General features: G+C 41.2%; 1 protein-coding gene across 3 annotated transcripts in view; it reads left to right on the forward strand.

Annotated features, from left to right (window-relative positions):
* The window catches only part of UBE2G2 (ubiquitin conjugating enzyme E2 G2), a 102,006-nt gene that overhangs the window by 55,883 nt on the left and 22,421 nt on the right, over window positions 1–23,702 (forward strand). For all 3 annotated transcript variants that reach the window (XM_029606173.1, XM_029606171.1, XM_029606174.1), the window contains exons 2-3: window positions 1,446–1,481; window positions 1,573–1,618. In XM_029606173.1, coding sequence (XP_029462033.1) covers window positions 1,446–1,481; window positions 1,573–1,618 — 82 coding nt within the window. The remainder of the gene's footprint in view (window positions 1–1,445; window positions 1,482–1,572; window positions 1,619–23,702) is intronic.

Consider the following 23,702-nt stretch of genomic DNA (forward strand, 5'->3'; position numbering starts at 1 on the left):
AAGAGTGAAACCTGCCCCCCTTTGTGACCCCCTCCCCAAGATGTTCGCAATAAATTCATTACCACCCCCCACCCTCCAGACCCCCCGAGACCTGATAAAAATGTCAGTCGGTGGAGCGAGCGGTCCGGGAGCGATGTATCGGCGTTGGTCCGTCGGCTGCTAGCACTGAAACAGGTTCCGACGGCCCTTTGCCCTTACTATGTCAGTGGGGTGGAGCAATGGCAGCGGTAGGTCCTCTGACATAGTAAGGGGAAAGGTCCGCCGGCTGCCAGTCCTAAAATGGCACCGAAGGGCCCTCGTCCTTACTATGTCACATGGGCTACTGCCGCCATTGGTGTCCCCGAGTGGGATAGTAAGGGAAAGGGCCGTCGGCGCCATGTTGATTGCTGGCAGCCGACGGCCGTAGTGCAGGAGATGTGTCCCGGATTGGTCCTGGCCCCCCGCTGGAGCCTCCCAGACTTCTGTCAGGTTTTGTGTGTGTTTTGAGAGCCTGGGAAGTAAATAAATTTGGCATGTGTGTAGGGGGTGTGAGGAGGGTGGTTTTGTGTGTGTTGGGAGGCTGTGGGAAGTAAATCAATTTGGCATGTGTGTGGGGGTGTGTGAGAAGGGTGGTGGGTGTATTTTATCTGTAAAGGAAATAGTTATCTTCCGGCGAAAAAAGTGCACGAATGTGTTAAAATGGAAGTGAAACGTGGATCTTGACTGGCGAAATGATTAGTGTAGCGTGTGTTAGTGTAAGGTGTAACAGATGGCGCTTACGTCCAGCAGATGTCGCTGTTTTCTGGAAAAAAAAATTTAAACCTATTTTACCTGTCACAGGTGTGACATATCTGTAATGTAAGTACAGAAGAACTTCCCTGTATGCGAAATGAAGGTTGTGTCCAAATTTGAAAGCAATCGGTTCAGTGGTTTCTGAGATTAGCGATTTTGTCCAAACTATTTAACATTTTTATTTATATAGATTGTAAAAATATACTTGGATCGCTATCTCTATGATGCCTTGATGTTAATTGGAATTTCAGTTCTCTCTCTATTTCAGATTGTTGCTTAGCTGATCTTGTTCATGTCCTTTAAAAAGGGCAACCTTAACTTTAAATTGGGTGAGAGTCTCTCTGGATGCTAATCACAAAAAAAGTAGCTTTATGCAAAATCTTATGCAACCTCAGATGCTAGGTGTATCCCTCTTATGTCCTGCGCAGAAGCAGTCTGTTAACTCGTAATTCTGTTTAAGGATTCAGTGAGCAGACATTGCTGTTTTACCTGGGGGAGCAAGGCACAAGAAAGGGGGTACAACTGTCACAACTAAAGAGTAGGAATTTAATGCCAGTTTACTAGGAAAATACATTTTTGAATGATGGGTGTCAAGTTGGGGGGCACATGAAAGCAAGCTACTTTACAGAAACTATTTGAGTTCATTCATTGCTTTTCAATGTTAATTTTCACAGAGCTGACACTGAATCCACCAGAAGGAATCGTAGCAGGTAAATTATTGAAGAGCGTTTGTGTAAACACATTGACAGTTTGATAAAAGAAAAACTAGTTGTAATGAAATGATTTTCTTCTCCTTCTCAGGTCCTATAAATGAAGAAAATTTCTTTGAATGGGAAGCTCTGATCATGTGAGTGTCGCACTGCTTTACAGTTTTGGTTTAATATTTAATCTCCAGATTGGTTCATTATTGGAACTTGCAAAGTAACACAGTAGATGTAGGCAGAAAAAGACCCAAGCAGTCCATCTAGCCTGGCCAGCAAGCTAATATTTTTATTATTATTTTAATCTTAAAGTAATTGCTGCTTAGAGGGGTAAATTAGCCATTTCATATGGGTGATATCCAGTGTCACCAAACGGACCCATCTCTTAGCTCAATAGAGATTTTTGCTCTTCTGAGCTCAAAGCACTTCTGATCCTACAGCATCTCTCCTGGAGGATAGTGCCAAGCCTGCAGCCGCCGCTACCACCACTCTCTCACTATTGGACAAGGCATCGGAAGATTGCAGTAACTGCTCTTTGCTTCCTTGCTATAGCTTGATGAATGCCCCTGAAACAAGAGGCCTGCTTGCATCATAGGCTAGCAAAAACTGCTTCCTATAAGCAAAAATTGCTCTGCTGCTCTCCGCTTCCAACCTGTCTTGCTTCTATACAGCAGAAACAAACCATAAATTGGGCCACCCCTTCTGATTCTCCTCTGACTCTGGCCAGCAAGAGGAGTGGTGTTTAATGCCACATCAGCAGCTTCCTTTGTGTTTGCTTTTTTGGCTGCCAAGCACACTGAGCTGACATTGTCAATGTATTATCCACTATGTTGCCTAGATTTCTTTCCTGGGTGGTAACTCCTAAGATGGAACTTAACGTTGTGTAACTACAGCAAGGGCTATTTATCCCTATATGCATGACCTTGCACTTGCCCATATTAAATTTCATCTGCCATTTGGAAACCCAATCTTCCAGTCTCACAAGATCCTCCAGCAAGTCATCACAGTCTGCTTGAGATTTAACTACTCTGAATAATTTTGGCATCCACAGATTTGATCACCTCACTTGTCGTACCCCTTTCCAGATCATTTATAAATATATTAAAAAGCACCGGTCCAAGTACAGATTCCTGAGGCACTCCACTGTTTACCTTTTTCCATTGTGAAAACAGACCATTTACTCCTACTCTCTGTTTCCTGTCTTTTAACAAGTTTGCAATCCACAAAAGGATATCACCTCCTATCCCATGTCATTTTAGTTTTCTTAGAAGTCTCTCATGAGGGACTTTATCGAATGTCTTCTGAAAATCCAAATCTAATGGTTCACTTTTGTCCACATGTTTATTCACCCCTTCCAAAAAAACCCAAAACTCTAGTGAAGCTACAACAGGACAAGGGGTCCATGATACTCATAGCCCCGTATTGGCCTCGACAAGTATGGTTTCCCACACTTCTAGATCTCTCGATCAGAGATCCAATTCGCCTGGGCATAGCTCCCACTTTCATAACTCAGGATTAGGGTGGGTTGCGCCATCCCAACCTTCAATCCCTATCCCTGACAGCATGGATGTTGAAAGCTTGATTTTACAACCACTCAATCTTTCAACCAATGTATCTCAAGTGCTTATAGCTTCACGTAAACCTTAAACACGAAAGAATTATTCTTCGAAATGGAAAAGGTTTGCTTTGTGGTGCATGCAAAAGAGTATTGACCCTTTCTCCTGTCCACAACTTCTCTACTAGACTACTTCTGCCACCTTTCAGACTCTGGTCTTCAGACATCATCTGTAAGAGTACATTTAAGTGCAATCTCAGCTTACCATAACAAGATGGGAGATGCACCAATATCCATACATCCTCTTGTCAGTAGATTTATGAGAGGTTTAATTCACCTTAAACCACCAATTTGGCCACCAGTCACAGAATGGGACCTGAATCTGGTCTTAACGAGGCTCATGTGTTCCCCTTTTGAACCCATGACTTCCTGTGATCTTAAATTTCTCACATGGAAGACTATCTTCCTCATAGCTTACATCGGCTAGAAGGGTTAGTGAGTTACAAGCACTTGTCACGTACTCGCCCTATACAAAATTCCTACATGACAGTGGTCCTCTGTACACATCCAAAATTCCTCCCCAAGGTAGTTACGGAATTCCACTTGAATTAATCCATAGTTTTACCCACATTCTTTCCAAGATCTCATTCTCAGCAAGGAGAACGGGCCTTACATACCTTGGACTATAAGCGTGCACTAGCATTTTACTTAGACCGCACTGCAGTCCACAGGAAATCCACTCAACTCTTTGTATCTTATGATCCAAACAAACCGGGTAAAGCAGTGGGTAAACATACTCTCTCCAACTGGCTAGCAGATTGCATACAGTTTTGCTATGAAAAAGCAGGCCTTCCTCTCCAAGGATGAGTAAACGCACATTCAGTTAGAGCAATGTCAACCTCAGTAGCACACTATCATTCAGTGCCAATTCTTGACATATGTAAAGCAGCAACATGGAGTTCTCTTCACACCTTTGCAACTAATTACTGTTTGGACAAAGAAGGACGACAAGATTCATTTTACGGACAATCTGTCTTTAAGAACTTGTTTCCAGTATAATCCCAACTCCTTCTACATCCAACCTGCTGTGATCTCCGGCTGACTCATTTTAACCCGCAATAATTCAGTGTTGCTTCACTACAAAATGACTCAGCCTCTAGCTTGCTAATCACCCATATGTGAGGACTAGCATCCTGCTTGTCCTGGGATAAAGCAAAATTACTTACCTTGTAATAGGGTGTTATCCCAGGACAGCAGGATGTAATCCTCACGAAACCCACCCGCCACCCCGCGGAGTTGGGTCCGATACATTTTATTTTATTTTTGCTAAAGCTTATTGCTACATACGAGACTGAAGGGAAACCCCTGTGGCTGAGAATATCATGGCATGCTGGGCATGCTCAGTGGGCTCAGAGTGCCAGTCAAAAGTTTCTAGAAACTTTGACAGTTTTCCGCAATAGGGCTCCATCAATGATGTCACCCCATATGTGAGGACTACATCCTGTTGTCCTGGGATAACACCTATTACAAGGGAAGCAATTTTGGTGGAAAACATGGAGTCTGGAATTGGCAGTAGAGGTGAAAGCACAGATGGAGACTTATCCGACAAGTGGAGTACACGAGGAGGGGTGTAGAGAGAGATGAGAGAGGAGATGTAGTGAGGTGCTGTAGAGTGAAAGCATTTGTAGGTGAGAAAGAGGAGCTTGAACTATATGCGGGGAATGGATAGGGAGCCAGTGAAGTGACTTCAGAAGAGGGGTTATGTTAGCATAGCAAATGGCGAAAGATAAGTCATGCAGCTGAATTTAGGACAAATTGCAGTGCAGAGAGATGGCTTTCCGGGAGACCTATGAGGAGCAGATTGAAATAGTCTAAGTGGAAGGAGATGAGAGTAGATAAGGGATAAGGGTTCTGGTAGTGTGTTCAGAAAGGAAAGGATGGATTTTGGCAATGTTATAAAGAGAGAAATGACACATTTTAGCAGTGTTTTGAATATTCATAGAGGAGGAGAAAGAGAAGTCAGAGGACTCTAAGGTTATGAGTTGATGGGACCAGGATGATGACCATGTTATCCACAGAAAAAGAGAAAGGAGGAAGAGGGGGGAGGTGGGCTTGGGGGGGGGGGGGGGAAAAAGATAGGAGCATCATCTTGGCCATGTTGAGTTTAAGGTGGTGGCGGGACATCCAGACAGCGATGTCAGACAAGCAGGACTGGATTTCTGGTTAAATTTCTGGTGTACAAAGGTAGATCTGGGAGTTATTATCATAAAAACAGTATTGAAAGCCATGAGAGGAAATTGGAACACCAAGGGAGTTAGTATATAGTGAGAAGAGAGAGGGCCCAGGATGGAGCCCTGAGGCACACCTGTTGATAGTGGAATGGCAGTAGAGGAGGAACCACCAGAGGAAATGCTAAGAGTGCAATGGGAGAGGTAAGAAGAGAACCAAGGCAGGACATAGTCCCGAAATCCAAGCGAGGACAGAGTATCAAGGGATAGGTGGTGATCAACAGTATCAAAAGCAAACAGAATGTTGGGAATTATTAGGAAGGGAATGGTGAATAAAACAGAAAATGTCATAATGCCTCTGTATCGCTCCATGGTGAGACCGCACCTTGAATATTGTGTACAATTCTGGTCGCTGCATCTCAAAAAAGATATAATTGCGATGGAGAAGGTACAGAGAAGGGCTACCAAAATGATAAAGGGAATGGAACAGCTCCCCTATGAGGAAAGACTAAAGAGGTTAGGACTTTTCAGCTTGGAGAAGAGACGGCTGAGGGGGGGATATGACAGAGGTGTTTAAAATCATGAGAGGTCTAGAACGGGTAGATGTGGATCAATTTTTTACTTTCGGATAATAGAAAGACTAGGGGGCACTCCATGAAGTTAGCATGTGGCACATTTAAAACTAATCGGAGAAAGTTCTTTTTCACTCAACGCAAAATTAAACTCTGGAATTTGTTGCCAGAGGATGTGGTTCGTGCAGTTAGTATAGCTGTGTTTAAAAAAGGATTGGATATGTTCTTGGACAAGAGGTCCATTACCTGCTATTAATTAAGTTGACTTAGATAATAACCACGCCATTACTAGCAACGGTAACATGGAATAGACTTAGTTTTTGGGTACTTTCCAGGTTCTTATGGCCTGGATTGGCCACTGTTGGAAACAGGATGCTGGGCTTGATGGATCCTTAGTCTGACCCAGTGTGGCATGTTCTTATGTTCTTAAAGCAGCAGACAGGTCAAGGAGGATAAGGATAGAATAAAGACCTTTGGCTTTAGTTATAAACAGGTCATTGGAAACTTTGGCAAGGACTGTTTTCAGTTGAATGTATAGGACAAAAACCAGACCTGAATGGATGAAGAACAGCTTGAGATGTAAGAAAATAAACAGTAGCGGTAAACAGCACGTTCAGGTAGTTGGAGGCAAAAAGGAGAAGGGATATGGGACGATATTTGGCAGACAAGTAGGATCCAATGAGGGTTTTTTAAGGAATGATATGATTACAGCATGTTTAAAGGCAGCAGGAACAGTAGCAGTAGAGAATGATAGACTGAGGATGTGATAGATAGAAGGGATGACTGCAGTGGAGATGGGGCTGAGGAATGAGGTGCAGACAGAGTCAGAGGAACAAGTAGTGAGTTTGGAGGAAGAGAGAAGATGAGCAGTTTCCTCCACTGTGACTTCAGGAAAGGAGAGCGTGACAGAGGCTAGGTAAAGGGTAGAGGAAAGAAGTGGGGGAGAGGCAGGTAAAGATGAAATAGTTGAGAAGACCCATAGACAGCAGGAGTCAAAGATTAAACAAGGGCTGGATTGCCTCTTTATTTGCTCACTCCTGTTAAAAGGCAGAGCACACAGCTGCACACCCACTGCCACTGAGACTCTGAGCACTGTTACAAGTCTGCTTATTTTCAAATATTAGTCCTACCCTAGCAGCAAAAGGCCAACCAATAGTTCTTCAGTAAACACCGAAGCAAAGAATTTGTTTAGTCTTTCTGTGATGGCCTTATCCTCCCCAAGTGCCCATTTAACCTCTCTATCATCTAATGGTCTAATCAACTCCATCGCAGGTTTTCTGCTTTGGATATATTTAAAAAAACGTTTTTTTATTATAACTTTTTGCCTCTACAGCCAACTTCTTTTCAAATTTTCTCTTAGCCTGTCTTATCAATGTGTTACATTTAACTTGCCAATTCTTATGCATTCTCCTAGGACAAGGAGGATGGTAGTGCTCACACATGGATGACATCATCAGATGGAGCCCGGCACGGAAATCTTCTGTCAAAGTTCCTAGAACTTTGACTAGGCAAACTGAGGATGCCACTGTCCACACGAAGTACCCTTCAGTCTCTTCTTTACCACAGAGCTGTTTGCTTTGCGTTTTTTTGGAGCTCTGCTCTTTAGAGTCTTTCATCAGTATTTTTCTGTGTTGGGTCCCCCTTCCCCCGTCGGTGCTTCAGGGCTCGGCTGGAGACTTGGGAGCCACCTGCAGGTGTCCTGAGCACCCAGACCCAAAAGGGAACCTGTGAGTTGCTTACCAGACACTGTTCAACAAGGCCCAAAAGGGAAATGGGAGTCATGATACAGGCTTTTGCTCAACCAGGCCCCAAAAGGAATCCTGGGAGTGGCCTGCTCTACTAAGGAAAGAATCACAAAAATTACAGCCCTAGGAGCCAAGATCCTGTTTCACCAGGGAAAACAGAACACAAGCTGCTGCTCTAAAAGCAAGCTTCACCAGGAACCAGGCTCAAAGGCCATGGACCTGGGAGCCAAAAAATATTTGCACCAACCCAGCATATGTCCATTTTCTGCTGGAGACAGAGAAATACTGACTGTTGCGGGTACAGCACCAATCCTGTATGCCAAGTGATGATGTATCTGAAAAGGGGTTTGCCCTCTGTTTCCATCTGCTGGTAAGCGGAGATAACCCCCACTAGTCTAAAATGGTGTATTAGGATAAGGAATTGACTCTTATTTCCTCCTAAATGGGTACGGATAGAGGGTAATCTATAACAAAAAAAAAAAAAAAAAAGTAACTGGGGTGCTTGGAAATCCAACTAGTGACTTGTTGCCCAGGAACCACCTTTTCAGATCAAGTAAGTGACCTTTGCAAACTTACAATTCTAATATTTACAAACACTTACCTTTACTAACTCAGAAAATAAAGCCAGTCTATTTTCCTTTAACATACACAATTCTTTATACTTACAAATATTTTTTTTTTTTGTATATGAAATTTTTATTGATCACATTAAACAGTCAACATGTCGAAATAGTACAATGAGACCAATACCGTTTTCCAACAAACAAGCCCCCCAAACCCCCTTCCCCACCCCTCCCCACCTCTTCTCCATAATCACTCTAATACAGAATAATCCAAACATGCCCCATATGGCAAGTCACCAAAGTGAAAGAACATGAACTAGAACAGTCTTGGATAACAAGTCCACCTAGGGGTATAGATGACAAACAGTCCCAGGTAAGTATTGGGTCCAGAGAATCAAAGCCAACCGGACACCGAGCCAGTGACACTCTATATAGATTGGGTTTGAATCCATTGAAGGAAAGGTTCCCAGATGCGTTGAAACTTAGCGAGCTTGTCCCTGCGCAACGCAGTAAGGTGCTCCATACAATGACATGTGTGTAGTCTATGAATCACCACTGAGAGAGAAGGTAAAGCAGGCTGTTTCCAGGCTTTGGCAATTTCACAGCGGGCTGCAATGAACACCTGAGAGAGAAAGACTTGCCGAAATTTGTCCACATTCTCGCAAGGCAAGTGTAACAGAACGTGGAGGGGTTCCAAGGGGATGTCCATGTCCAGCACAGCCCGCAGCCATTCACCGACTGCATTCCAGAAGACAGTTACAATACTTACAAATATTAAATGTTACTAGTTCATAAAATTAATCCGAAGTCTATTATCCCTAAACACACACAATTCATTACATTTGTCCCCAATACTAGCTTTAAAAACTAACACAAAATATACACAGCCAGAATAATTTAACCTTTTAAGAAAAAACATTTTTCAAGATTTAAGCGTTCTTTCCCAGCAAGTCCAATTTACCAACAACAGATGAAGGTTCTGCAGCGAGCACTCCCTCTGGACAAATAAACTGAATATGAAAGCAATTAAATGAGGGCTAAGAGTAAAATATTTCACATCTACTTTCAGTCCTGAAATACTTCTGTTGCCACTCACTCAAGGGTGTCCATGTCTATGGGAAAATATTTATTGACTCCAAGCCTTCAACACTGTCCTAAATCTGAGGGTCTTGTACTACTTTCCTAGCTTCACTTATCAGTATCTAGATGTCCGAATGCTGGCACACCATGTGTTAATTCAACAGTGCACAGTTTAGCTCTGAAAGTTTTTCTTCTCATTTAAGTCACAGAAGCCCCATCTTCAGTTACTAATGCATTTGCATTACTCATCTTACTACATTTTTTTGTGTGGCTTTTTTGCATTACTCATGCTATACTTGATTCCCTATCTGATCAATATAGAAGGTACTAATTTGCTTGTTGAGATTTTCTTCTAAACAGACATCAAAGAGTGAAACCTTTCAGCATGCCCTCTTTTCTTGTAACCTGAACAGAAACTACAAATAGAAAAAAAAAAAATCAAAGCTTGTGCACTGAAGTAACAGCAAGGTCATGGGGCTCTACTTAATAACCAGGGGATGCTGGAAAATGACAACTATCTGCTTGTAAGGTATATTTCAACATAGAGATTTTAATGTCTGAATATCAAGAGTAGATGGCAGATGTTTGAAGAGGTTTGCTTTTTTTTCTCAAGAGAGGTTTCTCTGGTAAATGGACAGAGGTCTCAAAATATGTTAAGGCCATGCCTCAAAAATCATTTTCACAGCTCCTGCAAGAATCTCTTGATAACAGCAACAACAAATCATCAAGAGGGGGAGCGTGCTACCCCTCCTTAGTCCTAGTTCTAAGTTCATTCTCTTAGCCATATTTATAAATATGTTAATAAACACTTTTGAGGGCTCCTTCTGCACAAGCAAAATTTTGCATGGGAGACAGAAAGACCGTGACATGAATTTGACAAATGTGTAAAAACTAATCCAGGATAATATACACCTGTGCACACACATTAATATTACAAAGCATACAAAAGAATCTGTCAGCTAATAAGCCTGTATGATACCATAATCCTAAGCTTTTCATTACCTATCCTACATGGATATTTAAAATGGGAGAACAAAACTTTGCATGAGAGCAAAAGAAATCAGAGAACATTTCATGGCGAAAGTTGAACGAGAAGATGGGACCAACTCTGCAGCAAAAGTTGGATTTTATTTATTTATTTATTTATTTAATTTTATATACCGGCAACCGTTTGCACATCGTGCCGGTTCACAAGTAACTTACAACAGAAAGTATATAGGCATAGCCTTTACAGAGAACGGTGTATAACGTAAAACGCAGTAACAGAACAAATAACTAAGTAACTGGGGAGGGATGAGGGGGGGGGGGGGTCGATACAAAGGGGGGGCAGGGGGAGGGTGCAAACAGATACATGGGGATAAAATGTGAATAGGGATTCGAGGAAGAAATATGTACAATGGTTATATACAGAAGTTGTACACTGGATATATATACAGATGTTGTACACTGGTTATATACAGGCCTTTGCTGTCCCCCTGCAGAGAGAGACTAGGGGCCCTGACTGTAATATATCTGGTGACATACTCTGCTTCCCCCCTTTGCAATGCATTCATACACAACCCTTCCCCTCTAATGGTTCTGAAACATCCATCACCTGACCCACTTTGCAAAGCAAGCTCCACCAGGAACGAGGCTCAAAGGCCATAGGCCTGGGAGCCAAAAATCTTTGCACCAATCCAGCCTGTGTCCACCTTCTGCTGGAGACAGAGAAATATTGACTATTGCCGGTATAGCACCAGTCCTAGATGCTAAGTGATGATGTCTCTGAAAAATGGTTTGCTCTCTGTTTCCATCTGCTAGTAAGAGGAGATAACTCCCACTAGTATAAAATGGTGTATTAGGATAAGGAATTGACTCTTATTTTGAAGATTTTTCTTCCTAAATGGGTAAGGGTAGAGGGTAATCTACAACAAAAAAAAAAAGTGGGGTGTGTGGGAATCCAACTAGTGACTTGTTGCCCAGGAACCAGTGCTCTCTCCTTTTCTGATCAAGTAAGTGACCTTTGCAAATTTACAATTCTAATACTTACAAGCACTTACCTTTACTAACTCAGAAAATAAAGCCAGACTATTTTCCTTTTCCCCACAGCACTCACTATTCTCCCACCCTCTCAAGCATTCACCAACTCTTTCTGACCTTACTCTGCCATCCCTCACCCCATGGTACTCACATGCTCTATTCTCTACCATTCCCTACCACACTCAGCACATTTTCTATCCACCTCAAGCACAGGCTCACTTTCCCCAGCACTCACTCATTGCTTCACATCCCCCCAGTCTTATGCTTTTTATCTAATTCTGAGACCTCAGCCATGCATTTACTGAAACTTTTTTAAATAAATACAGTAAAATGTCTGGTTACAAGATTAATCTGATTAAATCTGATATTTTCCCAGTTGGTCGGTATAGGCTAATCCCTAAAGAGTTGAGGGGCTTTAAGTTAGCTTATAGTAGATTTTATATATCCAGGTTGTTAGGAGTCCGATCAATTTATGGTCTGCTAATTATGCAACTGTCTGTTATCCAAAAACTTAAAGATTTGAGAGATTGGATGACAAACCTGTTTCTTGGGCAGGCAGGATATCTTGAAAATGAATGTTTTACCTAGATTGCTATCTCAGCAGGTACCATGCAATGTGCCTGCAATGGTCTTTACTTCTCTCAGCTGTGCAATTTCTAGTTATACCTGGCAGAATTAAGTTGAGCACTCTATAGCTGAAGAAAAGTCAGGGAGGTATGGCTCTTCCAAATTTATTGGGCAGCACAGCTGGTAGAAGTTATGGCCTGGCTTGGTACAGATGATCTAGCCTCTTGGATTGTTGGAGGCACTGCAGGCAGGTGGCCCTACTCTGCATACCTTATTGTTTTCCTCTGCTACATCTCCCTTGGTTAGGAGTATTAGTAAAGCTAATCCTATTCAAGAGCATATGCTGAATGTTTGGAGGGCATTTTTATATTTAAATCTTTTTATTATCATTAATATCAGAACAAATAATGGACTGTAAACTCTACTAGAACAAAGTATACATAACAAAAAGGTGCAACCTGATGGTTTTGACTCTGAACAAAACAGGCGCGTATTAAACTTAAACAAGAAAAATGATTCCAGAGCAGAAACCCCCCCACCTCCCCAGGTCCACAGATGTGAGTCCATTAGTAACCAATAAAGGTCCATCAACAGGCATTCAGAAGTAGACTTCTAGTCCGTCTAGATAAAGAATCCAGGTAAGGAAGCCATATATTCAGAATCTTTCGTTTCCTAATGGAATGACTCTGTTTACCTACCATCAGTTCCATGATTAAAAGATGAATAGCATTTCTCCAAAATAGGAAAGAGGGATCCACTTCTTGTCTCCAAAAATGCAGAGTAGTAGTTCGAGCAACCATCAAGATGAACCCACAGCCTCTGTTCATCTGAGTAAGCTCTCGCCAAAGGAAAAAACCCCAAAACTGCCAATTGCACTGAAAATGGTAATTGTACAGAACGAACAGTGTCCAAATAATCAAATACTTGTTTCCAAAAAGACTGAACATTAGTACAGTACCAAAAAGAATGTCCCAAGGTTCCCACTTCAACATTGCATTTATTACATTAATTGGAATCTGTTAAACCCATCAAATAGGCTTGCCTCTGCGAAATGTGCCCAAAGCAAACTTTAAAGTCTGAAAAAGAAAAAGGGGTATGTAGCTCTTGGGTCCATTTGGACCATAAAGGTTCTAAGGGAATACTACCTAAAGAAAATTTCAAAGATTTATGGAAAGATAATGAATGTCTGGTCGGGTCTCCCATATCAAATCAGTCCTAGAATACATCCCACCCCTTGGTGGCAAGAGCAGTCTAACCCAAAGAACCCACATAATGTCGCAATTGTAAATAACAATGTATGTATAGTAATATCAGTCAATTTTTGTCACATCAAATCTAAAGAGAGCCTTCAACTTTGTTCATCAAGAACATGAGTCAGAAGGAAGACTCCCTTTTGTAACCAGATAGAAAACACCCTACTATCTAAGGCCACATTACCAATAAATAGGTAAGAAAGGAGAAACTGTACCCAACTTAGAGGTAATCCATCACCAAACTTTCCTAGTAGGCAATATAAGGATATGAGTCTTCAAGTATGTGGAAAGCTGTGAGCTCTTAGCTTGTAGCTCTTATCTCAGCTGTAAAGGATAGATAATGTCCACTTCACAAGCATAGTCATAGTAAAAAGATGTGGCCATAAGCCAATCACCTAAATGACGGAGATAGGCTCCATAAATATATAATTGAATATCAGGTAAGCTATCCCGCCTTGGAGGGCATTTTTAAAGTACATTGGCTTGGTGTCTGAGAAACTTTCTCCCCTATCCCTCCTTAGAAACAATCATGGCTTGGGTATTTCCACATTTCTTTCTGACCTATGAGATTGGCAAGCTAAAGGACTTAAGTTCCTCTGGCAATTATATAAATTTATAAGAACATAAATGCCATACTAAGTCAAACCAAGGGTCCATCAATCCCAGTATCTTGTTTCCAACAGTGGCCAATCCAAGTCACAAGTACCTGGCAAGTACCCTAACATTAAATAAATCTCAAGCTACTATTGCTTATTAATTAATAGCAGTTTATGGATTTATCCTCTAGGAACTTATCCAAACCTTTTTTAAACCCAGTTACACTAACTGCTGTAACCACATCCTTTGGCAATGAATTCCAGAGCTTAACTATGAACTGAGTGAAAAAGAATTTTCTTAGATTTGTTTTAAATGAGCTACTTGCTAACTTCATGGAGTGCCTTCTGGTCCTTCTAATATCTGAGAGGGTAAATGACTGATTTATATTAACTTGTTCAAAACCTTTGAAGATTTTGTAGACTTCTGTCATATCACCCCTCAGTCATCTCTTCTCCAAACTGAACCGCCCTAACTTCTTTAGCCTTTCCTTATAGGGCAGCCATTCCATGCCCCTTATTTCGGTTGCCCTTCTCTGCACTTTCCCCAGTGCAGCTAAATCCTTTTTGAGATGAGGTGACCAGAACTACACACACCAAGGTGTGGTTCACCATGGAGTGATACAGAGGCATTGTAACATCCTCAGTTTTATTTTCCATTCCTTTCTTAATAATTCCGAAATAGTGTTCACTTTTTTGATTGCCACAGCACACTGAGCTGACAATTTCAATGTATTATCCACTATGACACCTAGATCTCTTTCCTGGGTGGTAACTCCTAAGATAGAACCTAACATTGTGTAACTACACCAAGGGTTATTTTTCCCTATATTCATCACTTTGCACTTGTCAACAATAAATTTCATCTGCCATTTGGAAGCCTAATCTTCCAGTCTTGCAAGATCCTCCTACAATTCATCACAATCTACTTGAGATGTAACTATTCTGCATAATTTTGTGTCATCTGCAAATTTGAGCATCTCACTCGTCGTACCCCTTTCCAGATCATTTATAAATATATTAAAAAGCACAGGTCCAAGTAGAGATCCCTGAGGCATTCCACTGTTTACCTTTTTCCACTGCGAAAACTGACCATTGAATCCTACTCTCTGTTTCCTGTCTTTTAACCAACTTGCAATCCACAAAAGGACATTACCTCCTATTCCATGACTTTTTAGTTTTCTTAGAAGCTCTCATGTGGGACTTTGTCGAACTCCTTCTGAAAATATACCACATCTACCGGTTCACCTTTGTTCACATGTTTATTTAGCCCTTCGAAAAAAATGTAGGAGATTTGTGAGGCAAGATTTCCCTTGAGTAAATCCATGCTGGGTGTGTCCCATCAAACCATGTTTTTCTAAATGTTTTGTGATTTTTATTCTTTATAATAGTTTCCACGATTTTTCCCGGCACTGAAGTCAGGCTCATTGGTCTAGTTTCCCAGATCACCCCTGGATCCCTTTTTAAATATAGAGGTTACATTGGCCATCTTCCAATCTTCAGGTACATTGGATGATTTTAATGATAGGTTACACATTTTTACTAATAGGTCTGAAATTTCATTTTTTAGTTCTTTCAGAATTCTGGGGTGTATACCATCTGGTCCAGGTGATTTACTACTCTTCAGTTTGTCAATCAGGCCTACCACATCTTCCAGGTTCATCATGATTTAGTAGAGTTGATCTGAATCATCACTCCTAAAAACCTTCTCCGGAATGGGTACCTCGCCAATATCCTCTACATTAAACACTGAATCAAAGAAATTGTTTAATCTTTCCACGATGGCCTTATGTTCTCTAAGTGCTCCTTTTTAACCCCTTGATCATCCCACAGTCCAACTGACTCCCTTGCAGGCTTTCTGCTTTGGACATATTTAAAAAAAACTTTTATTGTGAGTTTTTGCCTCTCTGGCCAACATCTTTTCAAATTTTCTCTTAGCCTGTCTTATCAATGTCTTACATTTAACTTGCCAATGCTTATGATTTATCCTGTTGGATCCTTCTTCCAAATTTTCAATGAAGATCTGTTAGCTAAAATAGCCTCTTTCACCTTACCTTTTAACCATGCCGGTAATTGTTTTGCCTTCCTTCCACCTTTCTTAATGCATGGAATACATTTGCTCTATGCTTCAGGATGGTATTTTTATTTTTAACAATGTCCATACCTGTTGCACACTTTTTACCTTTGTAGCTGCACCTTTCAGTTTTTTTTCTAACTATTTTTCTCATTTTATCAAAGTTTCCCTTTTGAAAGTTTAGCACTAGAGCCGTGGATTTACATACTGTCCCCCTCCCAGTCATTAATTCAGATTTGATCATATTATGATCACTATTGCCAGTGTTACCTCTGTCACCAAATCCTGCACTCCACTGAGAATTAGATCTATAATTGCTCCCTCTCTTGTCTGCTCCTGAACCAATTGCTCCATAAAACTATCTTTTATTCCATCCAGGAACTTTTTCTCTCTAGCATGTCCTGATGTTACATTTACCCAATCAATATTGGGGTAATTGAAATTTCCCATTATTACTGCACTACCAGTTTGTTTAGCTTCCCTAATTTCTCTTAGCATTTCACTTTCCGTCTCACCATTTTGGCCAGGTGGACGGTAGTATGCTCCTATCAGTATTCTCTTTTCCAACACACAAGGGAATTCAATCCATAAAGATTTGATTGTACATTTTGTCTCATGCAGGATGTTTATCCTGTTGGGACTCTATGCCATCCCAGACATAAAGTGCCCCCCCCCCCCCCGGCCAACAAGATGCTCCTCTCTGTCATTGCGATATAATTTGTACCCCGGTATAGCACTATCCCATTGGTTATCCTCTTTCCACTATGTCTCTGAGATGCCAATTAAGTCTGACATCTTTTACTGCTATACACTCTAAATCTCCCATCTTACTTCTTAGACTTCTGGTATTAGCATACAAACATTTCAAAGTGAGTTTTTTGTTTGTATTTAAGTTCTGCTTTTCAACTCACAGGGATAAATTGGAATCTTTTAGCTCAGGTGAGTTTTTAATTATAGGCACTTGGACTACTTTTCTTATTAATGGACCCTCTCTGTTGGGTTGCCCTAACTCTCCTGTTTCATTAGTATTCTTCAAAGATACATTCCTCCAATCCATGCACTGCTGAGTGACTGTCTTTCCCCTTTGTTCTAGCTTAAAAGCTGCTTTATCTCCTTTTTTAAAAGTTAGTGCCAGGAGTCTGGTTCCACTCTGGTTAAGGTGGAGCCCATCATTTTGGGAAAAGTCTCCCCCCTTCCCCAAAAGGTTCCCCAGTTCCTTACAAACTGAATCCCTCTTCCCTGCACCATAGTCTTATCTACACATTGAAACTCCAGAGCTCTACCTGGCTCGGGACATGGAACAGGGAGCATTTCAGAAACTGCCACCCTGGAGGTTCTGGATTTCAACTTTCTACCTAAAATCCTAAATTTGGCTTCCAGAATCTCTCTCCCACATTTTCCTATGTTGTTGGTGCCCACATGTACCATGACAGTCGGCTTCTCCCCAGCACTGTCTATAATCCTATCTAGGTGACGCATGAGGTCCACCACCTCTGCACCAGGCAGGCAGGTTACCAGGTTACCTCATGTCTACCAGCCTTTGATGGCCGACCTAACCCTTCCCTCCTGGGCAGTAGCCCTGGGAGACTAGTCCTCAGTGCGAGAGGACAGCGCATCACCTGGAGAGCAGGTTCTTGCTACAGGATCACTTCCTGCTTCACCCGGGTGATGTTCTCCAACTGGGAGACCTTTCTGATCCAAGGCAGCACTGGGGCTGACAGATTGGATTTGGGACTTGGCTACTATGTCCCTGAAGGTCTCATCAATGTACCTCTCTGTCTGCCGCAGCTCCTCCAGGTCTGCCACTCTAGCCTCCAGAGATCAGACTCGTTCTCTGAGAGCCAGGAGCTCTTTGCACCGGGTGCACACACATAATCTCTCAACAGCGGGTAAAAAATCATACATGTGACACTCAGTGCAAAAGACTGGAAAGCCCCCCTCTTGCTGCTGGACGGCTTCCTTCATCTTAATTTGGTTAAGTTCCTAGTTAAGTTTAGGTTACTAAGGGAGTTGGTATTAAAGTACTTTAAATTTACAGGTGTATTTACTAATTAAATCAGCTAGTGTCCTACAAGGAATGATTAGCCTTTCAATAAGGGCTGGTGCAATAGTATGATTTAGGTGAGAGCCTGATTGATTTTTAATGAGAAAGTGTCTCTTGCCTAAAAATCAAGGGTTGAGCTAGTTGTGGGTGGGTGGGAAAGACAGGCACTAGAATTAACTCCTTCTTCTGGTTTGCTTATTGTCTCAGACACACACAAACTGTAAAGAACATATCCCACTGTTTCACCTCTCTCCAAACCTTGTCCTAAGATTTCCCAAAGCTATACTTACCAATCCTCTTCAACCACCATTAAGTTGTTACGGTTTGGCGATAGCCCGGTGTGGTGAACACCACCTGTAATGGTGACTTTGGATAGGGAGGACAGGAATCTCAGTAAAGTCTCTGATAATGGCTGGAGAGGACTCTCTAGTGCTGGCTGTGTGGAGATTGTAGAGCTGGGTGCTGGCTGGAGTGGAGTCTCTAGTGCTGGGAGCTGGTTTGAAGGAGTCAGGTGCTGGCTGGAGTGGAGTCTCTGGTACTGGATGCTGGCTGGAACGAGTCTCTGGAACAAGGTGCATGGGGGTAAGGGTGAGCTTGGGAAACACTGGAGCAGCATGGGGGTATTCGTGGATGTGAGTGCCGGTAAGCGTGGTCTGAACACTGGAACTAGGTGCAGGTATGGGTGGAATCAGGACAGCGTGCAGGTAAGTGTGAGACTGACTGTAGGTATGTGTGAACTGGACTGAGGGAACTAAGACAGCAGGACAGACAATGACTGGACTAGACAAAACCAAGACAAGACTTACACTGAACAGAAAACACAAACACCCAAAGGTAGCAAGGCAAAGAGCCAGAACAGGAAGCCAAAGGCAGCAAGGCAAAGAGCCAGGACACAGAGCCCAAAGGCAGCAAGGCAAGGAGCCAGGACACAGAGCCCAAAGGCAGCAAGGCAAGGAGCCATGACACAGAGCCCGAAGGCACACAGAGGGAAATGGGAGGCTAGAGCAGGGACCCAAAGGAACTCAATGCCAAAGCACTGAGGCATTGGCTAGGCAGGGTTATATAGGAAGTCCAGGTGATGGAGCAGATAGGTAGGCCAAACTGGGCCAGCCAAGAGAGTGTGCTTGTGAGGGACCTCTGGTGGTGAGGAGGCTGCATAGCAGCCATAGTCGTAACATAAGTTGATTTTTTTACTCAAAGGATTGAAAGGTTTTCCTAACGGTGCACGCTTCTGGTTCTCTTCTGCTGCAAAGCTGGGGCTGTGGAGTTCAAAGCCTGGATCGCTTGTAGTGATCTCTGGAGTTCTCTCCCGGGGGATGCTGGCATTCGCATCACTCCCTGTCTTAGGTGCCTCTGCTACGCATTGGGGTCTGTCTTTTCTATGGTTTTCTCTTTTTAGAACCCAACTCTTTTCCCACCCTTGACCCTTTTATGGGTTGGCTGCCTCACAGTCAAAAGGGAGAGAGATGGTGCTTTCAGCACTCTGCGGTTTCCCGCTTTGCTAGCTTGGACAGTCTATAGCTTGGGTGTCATTCATGTGTGAGGACTACCATACTGCTTGTCCTCGGAGGAAGCAGAGTTGCTTACCTGTAACAGATGTTCTCAGAGAACAGCAGGATGTTAGTCCTCACAAAACTCACCCACCTCCCCTAGGAGTTAGTTTCTCCATGTATGAGCTATATCATGGACTGAGGGATTCTGCCTGGGAGGCAGGGTGATAACTACAGCTCACATGCTCAGTAGGGCATGTTTGAAAGTTTTGAGATCAAAGTTCTGGACCCGGCTCCATCTGATGATGTCACCTATGTGTGAAGACTAACATCCTGCTGTTCTCGGAGAGCACCTATTACATGTAAGCAACACTGCTCTCTTTCTGAATTCCAACAGAGCAATGACTACAAAATGAAAACTGCTCAGTTAAGTTTTGTTTTCACTTTCACTTAAAAAAAAAAATAATAATAAAAAGAGGAAGTCACACTGGGATAGGATGGTTGAAAAAATGCTTACATAAGAACATAAGAAATTGCCATGCTGGGTTAGACCAAGGGTCCATCAACCCCAGCATCCTGTTTCCAACAGAGGCCAAACCAGGCCACAAGAACCTGTCAATTACCCAAACACTAAGAAGATCCCATGCTACTGATGCAATTAATAGCAGTGGCTATTCCCTAAGTCAACTTGATTAATAGCAGTTAATGGACTTCTCCTCCAAGAACTTATCCAAACCTTTTTTGAACCCAGCTATACTAACTGCACTAACCACATCCTCTGGCAACAAATTCCAGAGCATTATTGTGCGTTGAGTGAAAATTAATTTCCTCCGATTGGTCTTACATGTGCTACTTGCTAACTTCATGGAATGCCCCCTAGTCCTTCTATTATTCGAAAGTGTAAATAACCGATTCACATCTACTCATTCAAGACCTCTCATGATCTTAAAGACCTCTATCATATCCCCCCTCAGCCGTCTCTTCTCCAAGCTGAACAACCCTAACCTCTTTAGCCTTTCCTCATAGGGGAGCTGCTCCATCCCCTTTATCATTTTGGTTGCCCTTCTCTGTACCTTCTCCATCACAACTATATCTTTTTTTGAGATGCGGCGACCAGAATTGTACACAGTATTCAAGGTGCGGTCTCACCATGCAGTGATACAGAGGCATTATGACATTTTCCGTTGTATTAACCATTCCCTTCCTAATAATTCCTAACATTCTGTTTGCTTTTTTGACTGCTTCAGCACACTGAGTTGATGATTTTAAAGTATTATCCACTATGATTGTCCTGCTCCTTCCTGACCCTTTCCATGCCAGCTCTGGCTTGAAGAGAAAAAAAAAATCAGTGCAGTTTTGCTTGTCTAAAAGACTTTAACTGATCCAAAAACAAATGGAAACAAACATTTTTGTTATTTTTGGAAAGTTCCTCCATTTATTTCAGATGAAATGACACAAACTAAAAATGGGCTCATTTATTGTTTTACCCATTCGTTTCAAATGAATCCACATCTCTAGTAAAACAGATTGTTTGTTTGGATCTGCAGTATTGCAGTCGTAAAGGAATATGGTCAAACTAGATTTGATTCATAAATACACATACAAGGAAATGAAAAAACTACTATAAACTGTTTCTTCAAGTAAGGTAAAAAAAAGGGTAGATTCTTTGAAGTTCATTTAACAAGATTTAGAGAGACAAAGAAGAATGGCTATCAGCCTCTGCGTCTGGTTTTTTTTTTTTTTTTTCCTGTAGAAATTTTTTTTTTTAATTGTCTTCAATGTCTTTGCCATTCTTTATATTTTCTGTTTGTGTTATGAAGTTGTGCCCTCAGACATCTGTTCTGGATTTGTTTCTCTCTAATTTTCATTTTTAATCCTTGCATCTTCACCTTTGTAGACTGCAAATAGTATCGAGGGGTTTGCACTGCCTGTGTATCATTAAAGACTTTATGTACTTGATTTAACTCTGAACTTTAAGTGCATGTTTAATGCATAAACCTTTTTCTGCTTTGTATTCAGTGTTGTACAAATTATGCAAATTCACCCAAAATGATATTTAAGAAGGAAGTGCAGTTAAGTGATTAGTTTTGAACTACGAGTCAGGAGTAATTCTGGGGAAAGTTTAAAGCTCCCCTCTGCTTTTGTATGTGACCTAAGCAAGTCACTTTTATTTTTCAAGTTACCCAACACTGATTAATGCTTCACAATAATAATTCTTAGATTGGTCATGGGATTGGGATAACTGTTTTCATAGTTGTGGTCAGCTCCTGGTCCCGGCAGTGTTGTCTAATTGTTTCCTTCTGATGCTATCCTGAAGGAAATGGGAAGTAGCAACTGAAATGTGGAACAAAGGTGCAACTGTGAATCAGTATCCCCAATTTAGTGGGTCCTTTAGCTGTGACTGGACAGCTCTTTTTTAAATTTCAGTTAATTTGCCAGTCCTTTAATGTTACAGCATATTTATTTATTTAATGCTTTTATATACCGGGTTCGTGTGTATATCACATCGGTTTACAGTAAATGTATAGCAAATATGGAGAGAGAAAGGAGCACAAGTTACAATGAACATTTATAAATAATTGCAGAAACCAATAACAGAGAAAAGGTTATAGATTAGTGTTGTAGAGAGAGAAGATTTAGGAGATTTATATATTAAAACTATATAGTGTCAAGCATCATTATAGTCAGCTGTGTGTTCCTTTTCAGTTTTCCTAGTGTGCGATCTTCCCATGGGAAAATAGTTTGCATCCTTCCCTAGGATTAAAGGACACATGTCTACAAGTAGCACTTAAGTTTTGAGGTTGTGTCTGGTCTATGACTTTGACATATTAGTTTCAGCTGAGTCAGCAAAGTATATATAAAGCAAACCTCTAATTCTCTAAAGTAATTTTATAAAATGCTTTGAAAAAATCATGTGTTTTGATTTCTTAGACAGTATTACATGATGGTTTTTCAGAATCCTGTAATGCATAGCTATTACAGCAAGACACTAACCAGGAGCAAGGTACTTTTAACTATGGTTGTTGATGTAATATACTGTAGCTTCACAAAAATGGATTAAAAAGTAATATTTTATTATTGTGTAGGGAAAATGTGAGCTTCATTGGACTTTTAGAGAAAATTTGTTGAAGCCTCACCAAAAATTCAAATGTGACTGTTGTTCAAATGGTAAAAACAAACAAACAAAAAAAAAACCTTAAAATTGATTTTCTAATTGAATAGTATGAATATAGTAGTGCAGTTGCTATGTTAGTACATTTGGATATATAAAAATAAGGGTGAACAAAAGTTATAGATTATTCCTTTTTATTGGAGTAACAGTATGTTTGTAATTCGTTTTTCGAGAGCAGTTCTCCTTTAACAGGCCAGTACAAAATGAACTACAGATGATGATTTTCAATTATACAGACAAATTACCAGTTATATTACAATAATGAGGTACAGGAAGATCTGACTTAACACACAATTGGTTCCTGAAAACTGTATCTTAAATTGAAACATTGTTCTTATGGGACAATGTTAAAAATGTGGGATTGGTTCCAGCTCCAGGGCCTGATACCCTATTTTCACTAAAATAACCTGCAATTTAGTAATATAGTACGGTAAAAAGCAGTAACACATTTTAAAGCATTACATTTATTTTGTCTGAAGGGGAAAGTGCCAAGGCATGCCTCTGACATTGTTTTGAGGAGAGGAAGTCCCTAATACTCTTAATACTGATGATACTTTGCTAGGCTTCAAGGACATTCAGCTTAGATCTCTAGCCACTGGCAGGCAATGTATTTACTCTGATTTTTCTTCCTTGTTCAAGTTTGTGAAACATTTTAGGCAGAACTACTATTTTTCAACAAAAAATACATGTTCTATGCTTAATTTGACATCTTAGTCATATGTGACACCAACAAGTATCCTTCATTGGCATCCATATACAGACCTGAGTTTGCTGTTAGTGTACAAATTCTTGATGTCGCCGATACAATAATCCTTAAGTTTCAAGAACAAGATTCATTTAGACTGTGCTGATAGAGCACTATTGTGAGAAGGAGGACTATTTTTAGCATTCATATTCACCTTGTACTGATATAGATTGGTTGTTAGTGCTTTAGTAAAGCTTGCATGGCTACCATGAACACATCCTTCAAAACACTGGATTCCTGAAGACTTGTGCTTATTCATGTTTCTGTTAAATACAGAGGAGCTCTGAAGGAGTGAAGGGCATTATAAGGCTAGATAAATTGAATGGATGCCCTTATGGTTTTTTTCTGCCATCATGTTTCTATGTGTAAGATTTTAATATACAGCACAAAAGGAAGCAAAATGGTCAAACTGAATGAAATTAAAACTATAGCTTGAAAGTAAATTTTATAGAATCTTTCCACTGGATGTAAAGTGATATACAGAGGCCATAGAAAGTATACACCCCATTCCAAAATATTCTCCTTTTGTT

This window comes from Rhinatrema bivittatum, chromosome 6 (genome assembly GCF_901001135.1).
Source record: "Rhinatrema bivittatum chromosome 6, aRhiBiv1.1, whole genome shotgun sequence".
Taxonomy (NCBI): domain Eukaryota; kingdom Metazoa; phylum Chordata; class Amphibia; order Gymnophiona; family Rhinatrematidae; genus Rhinatrema; species Rhinatrema bivittatum.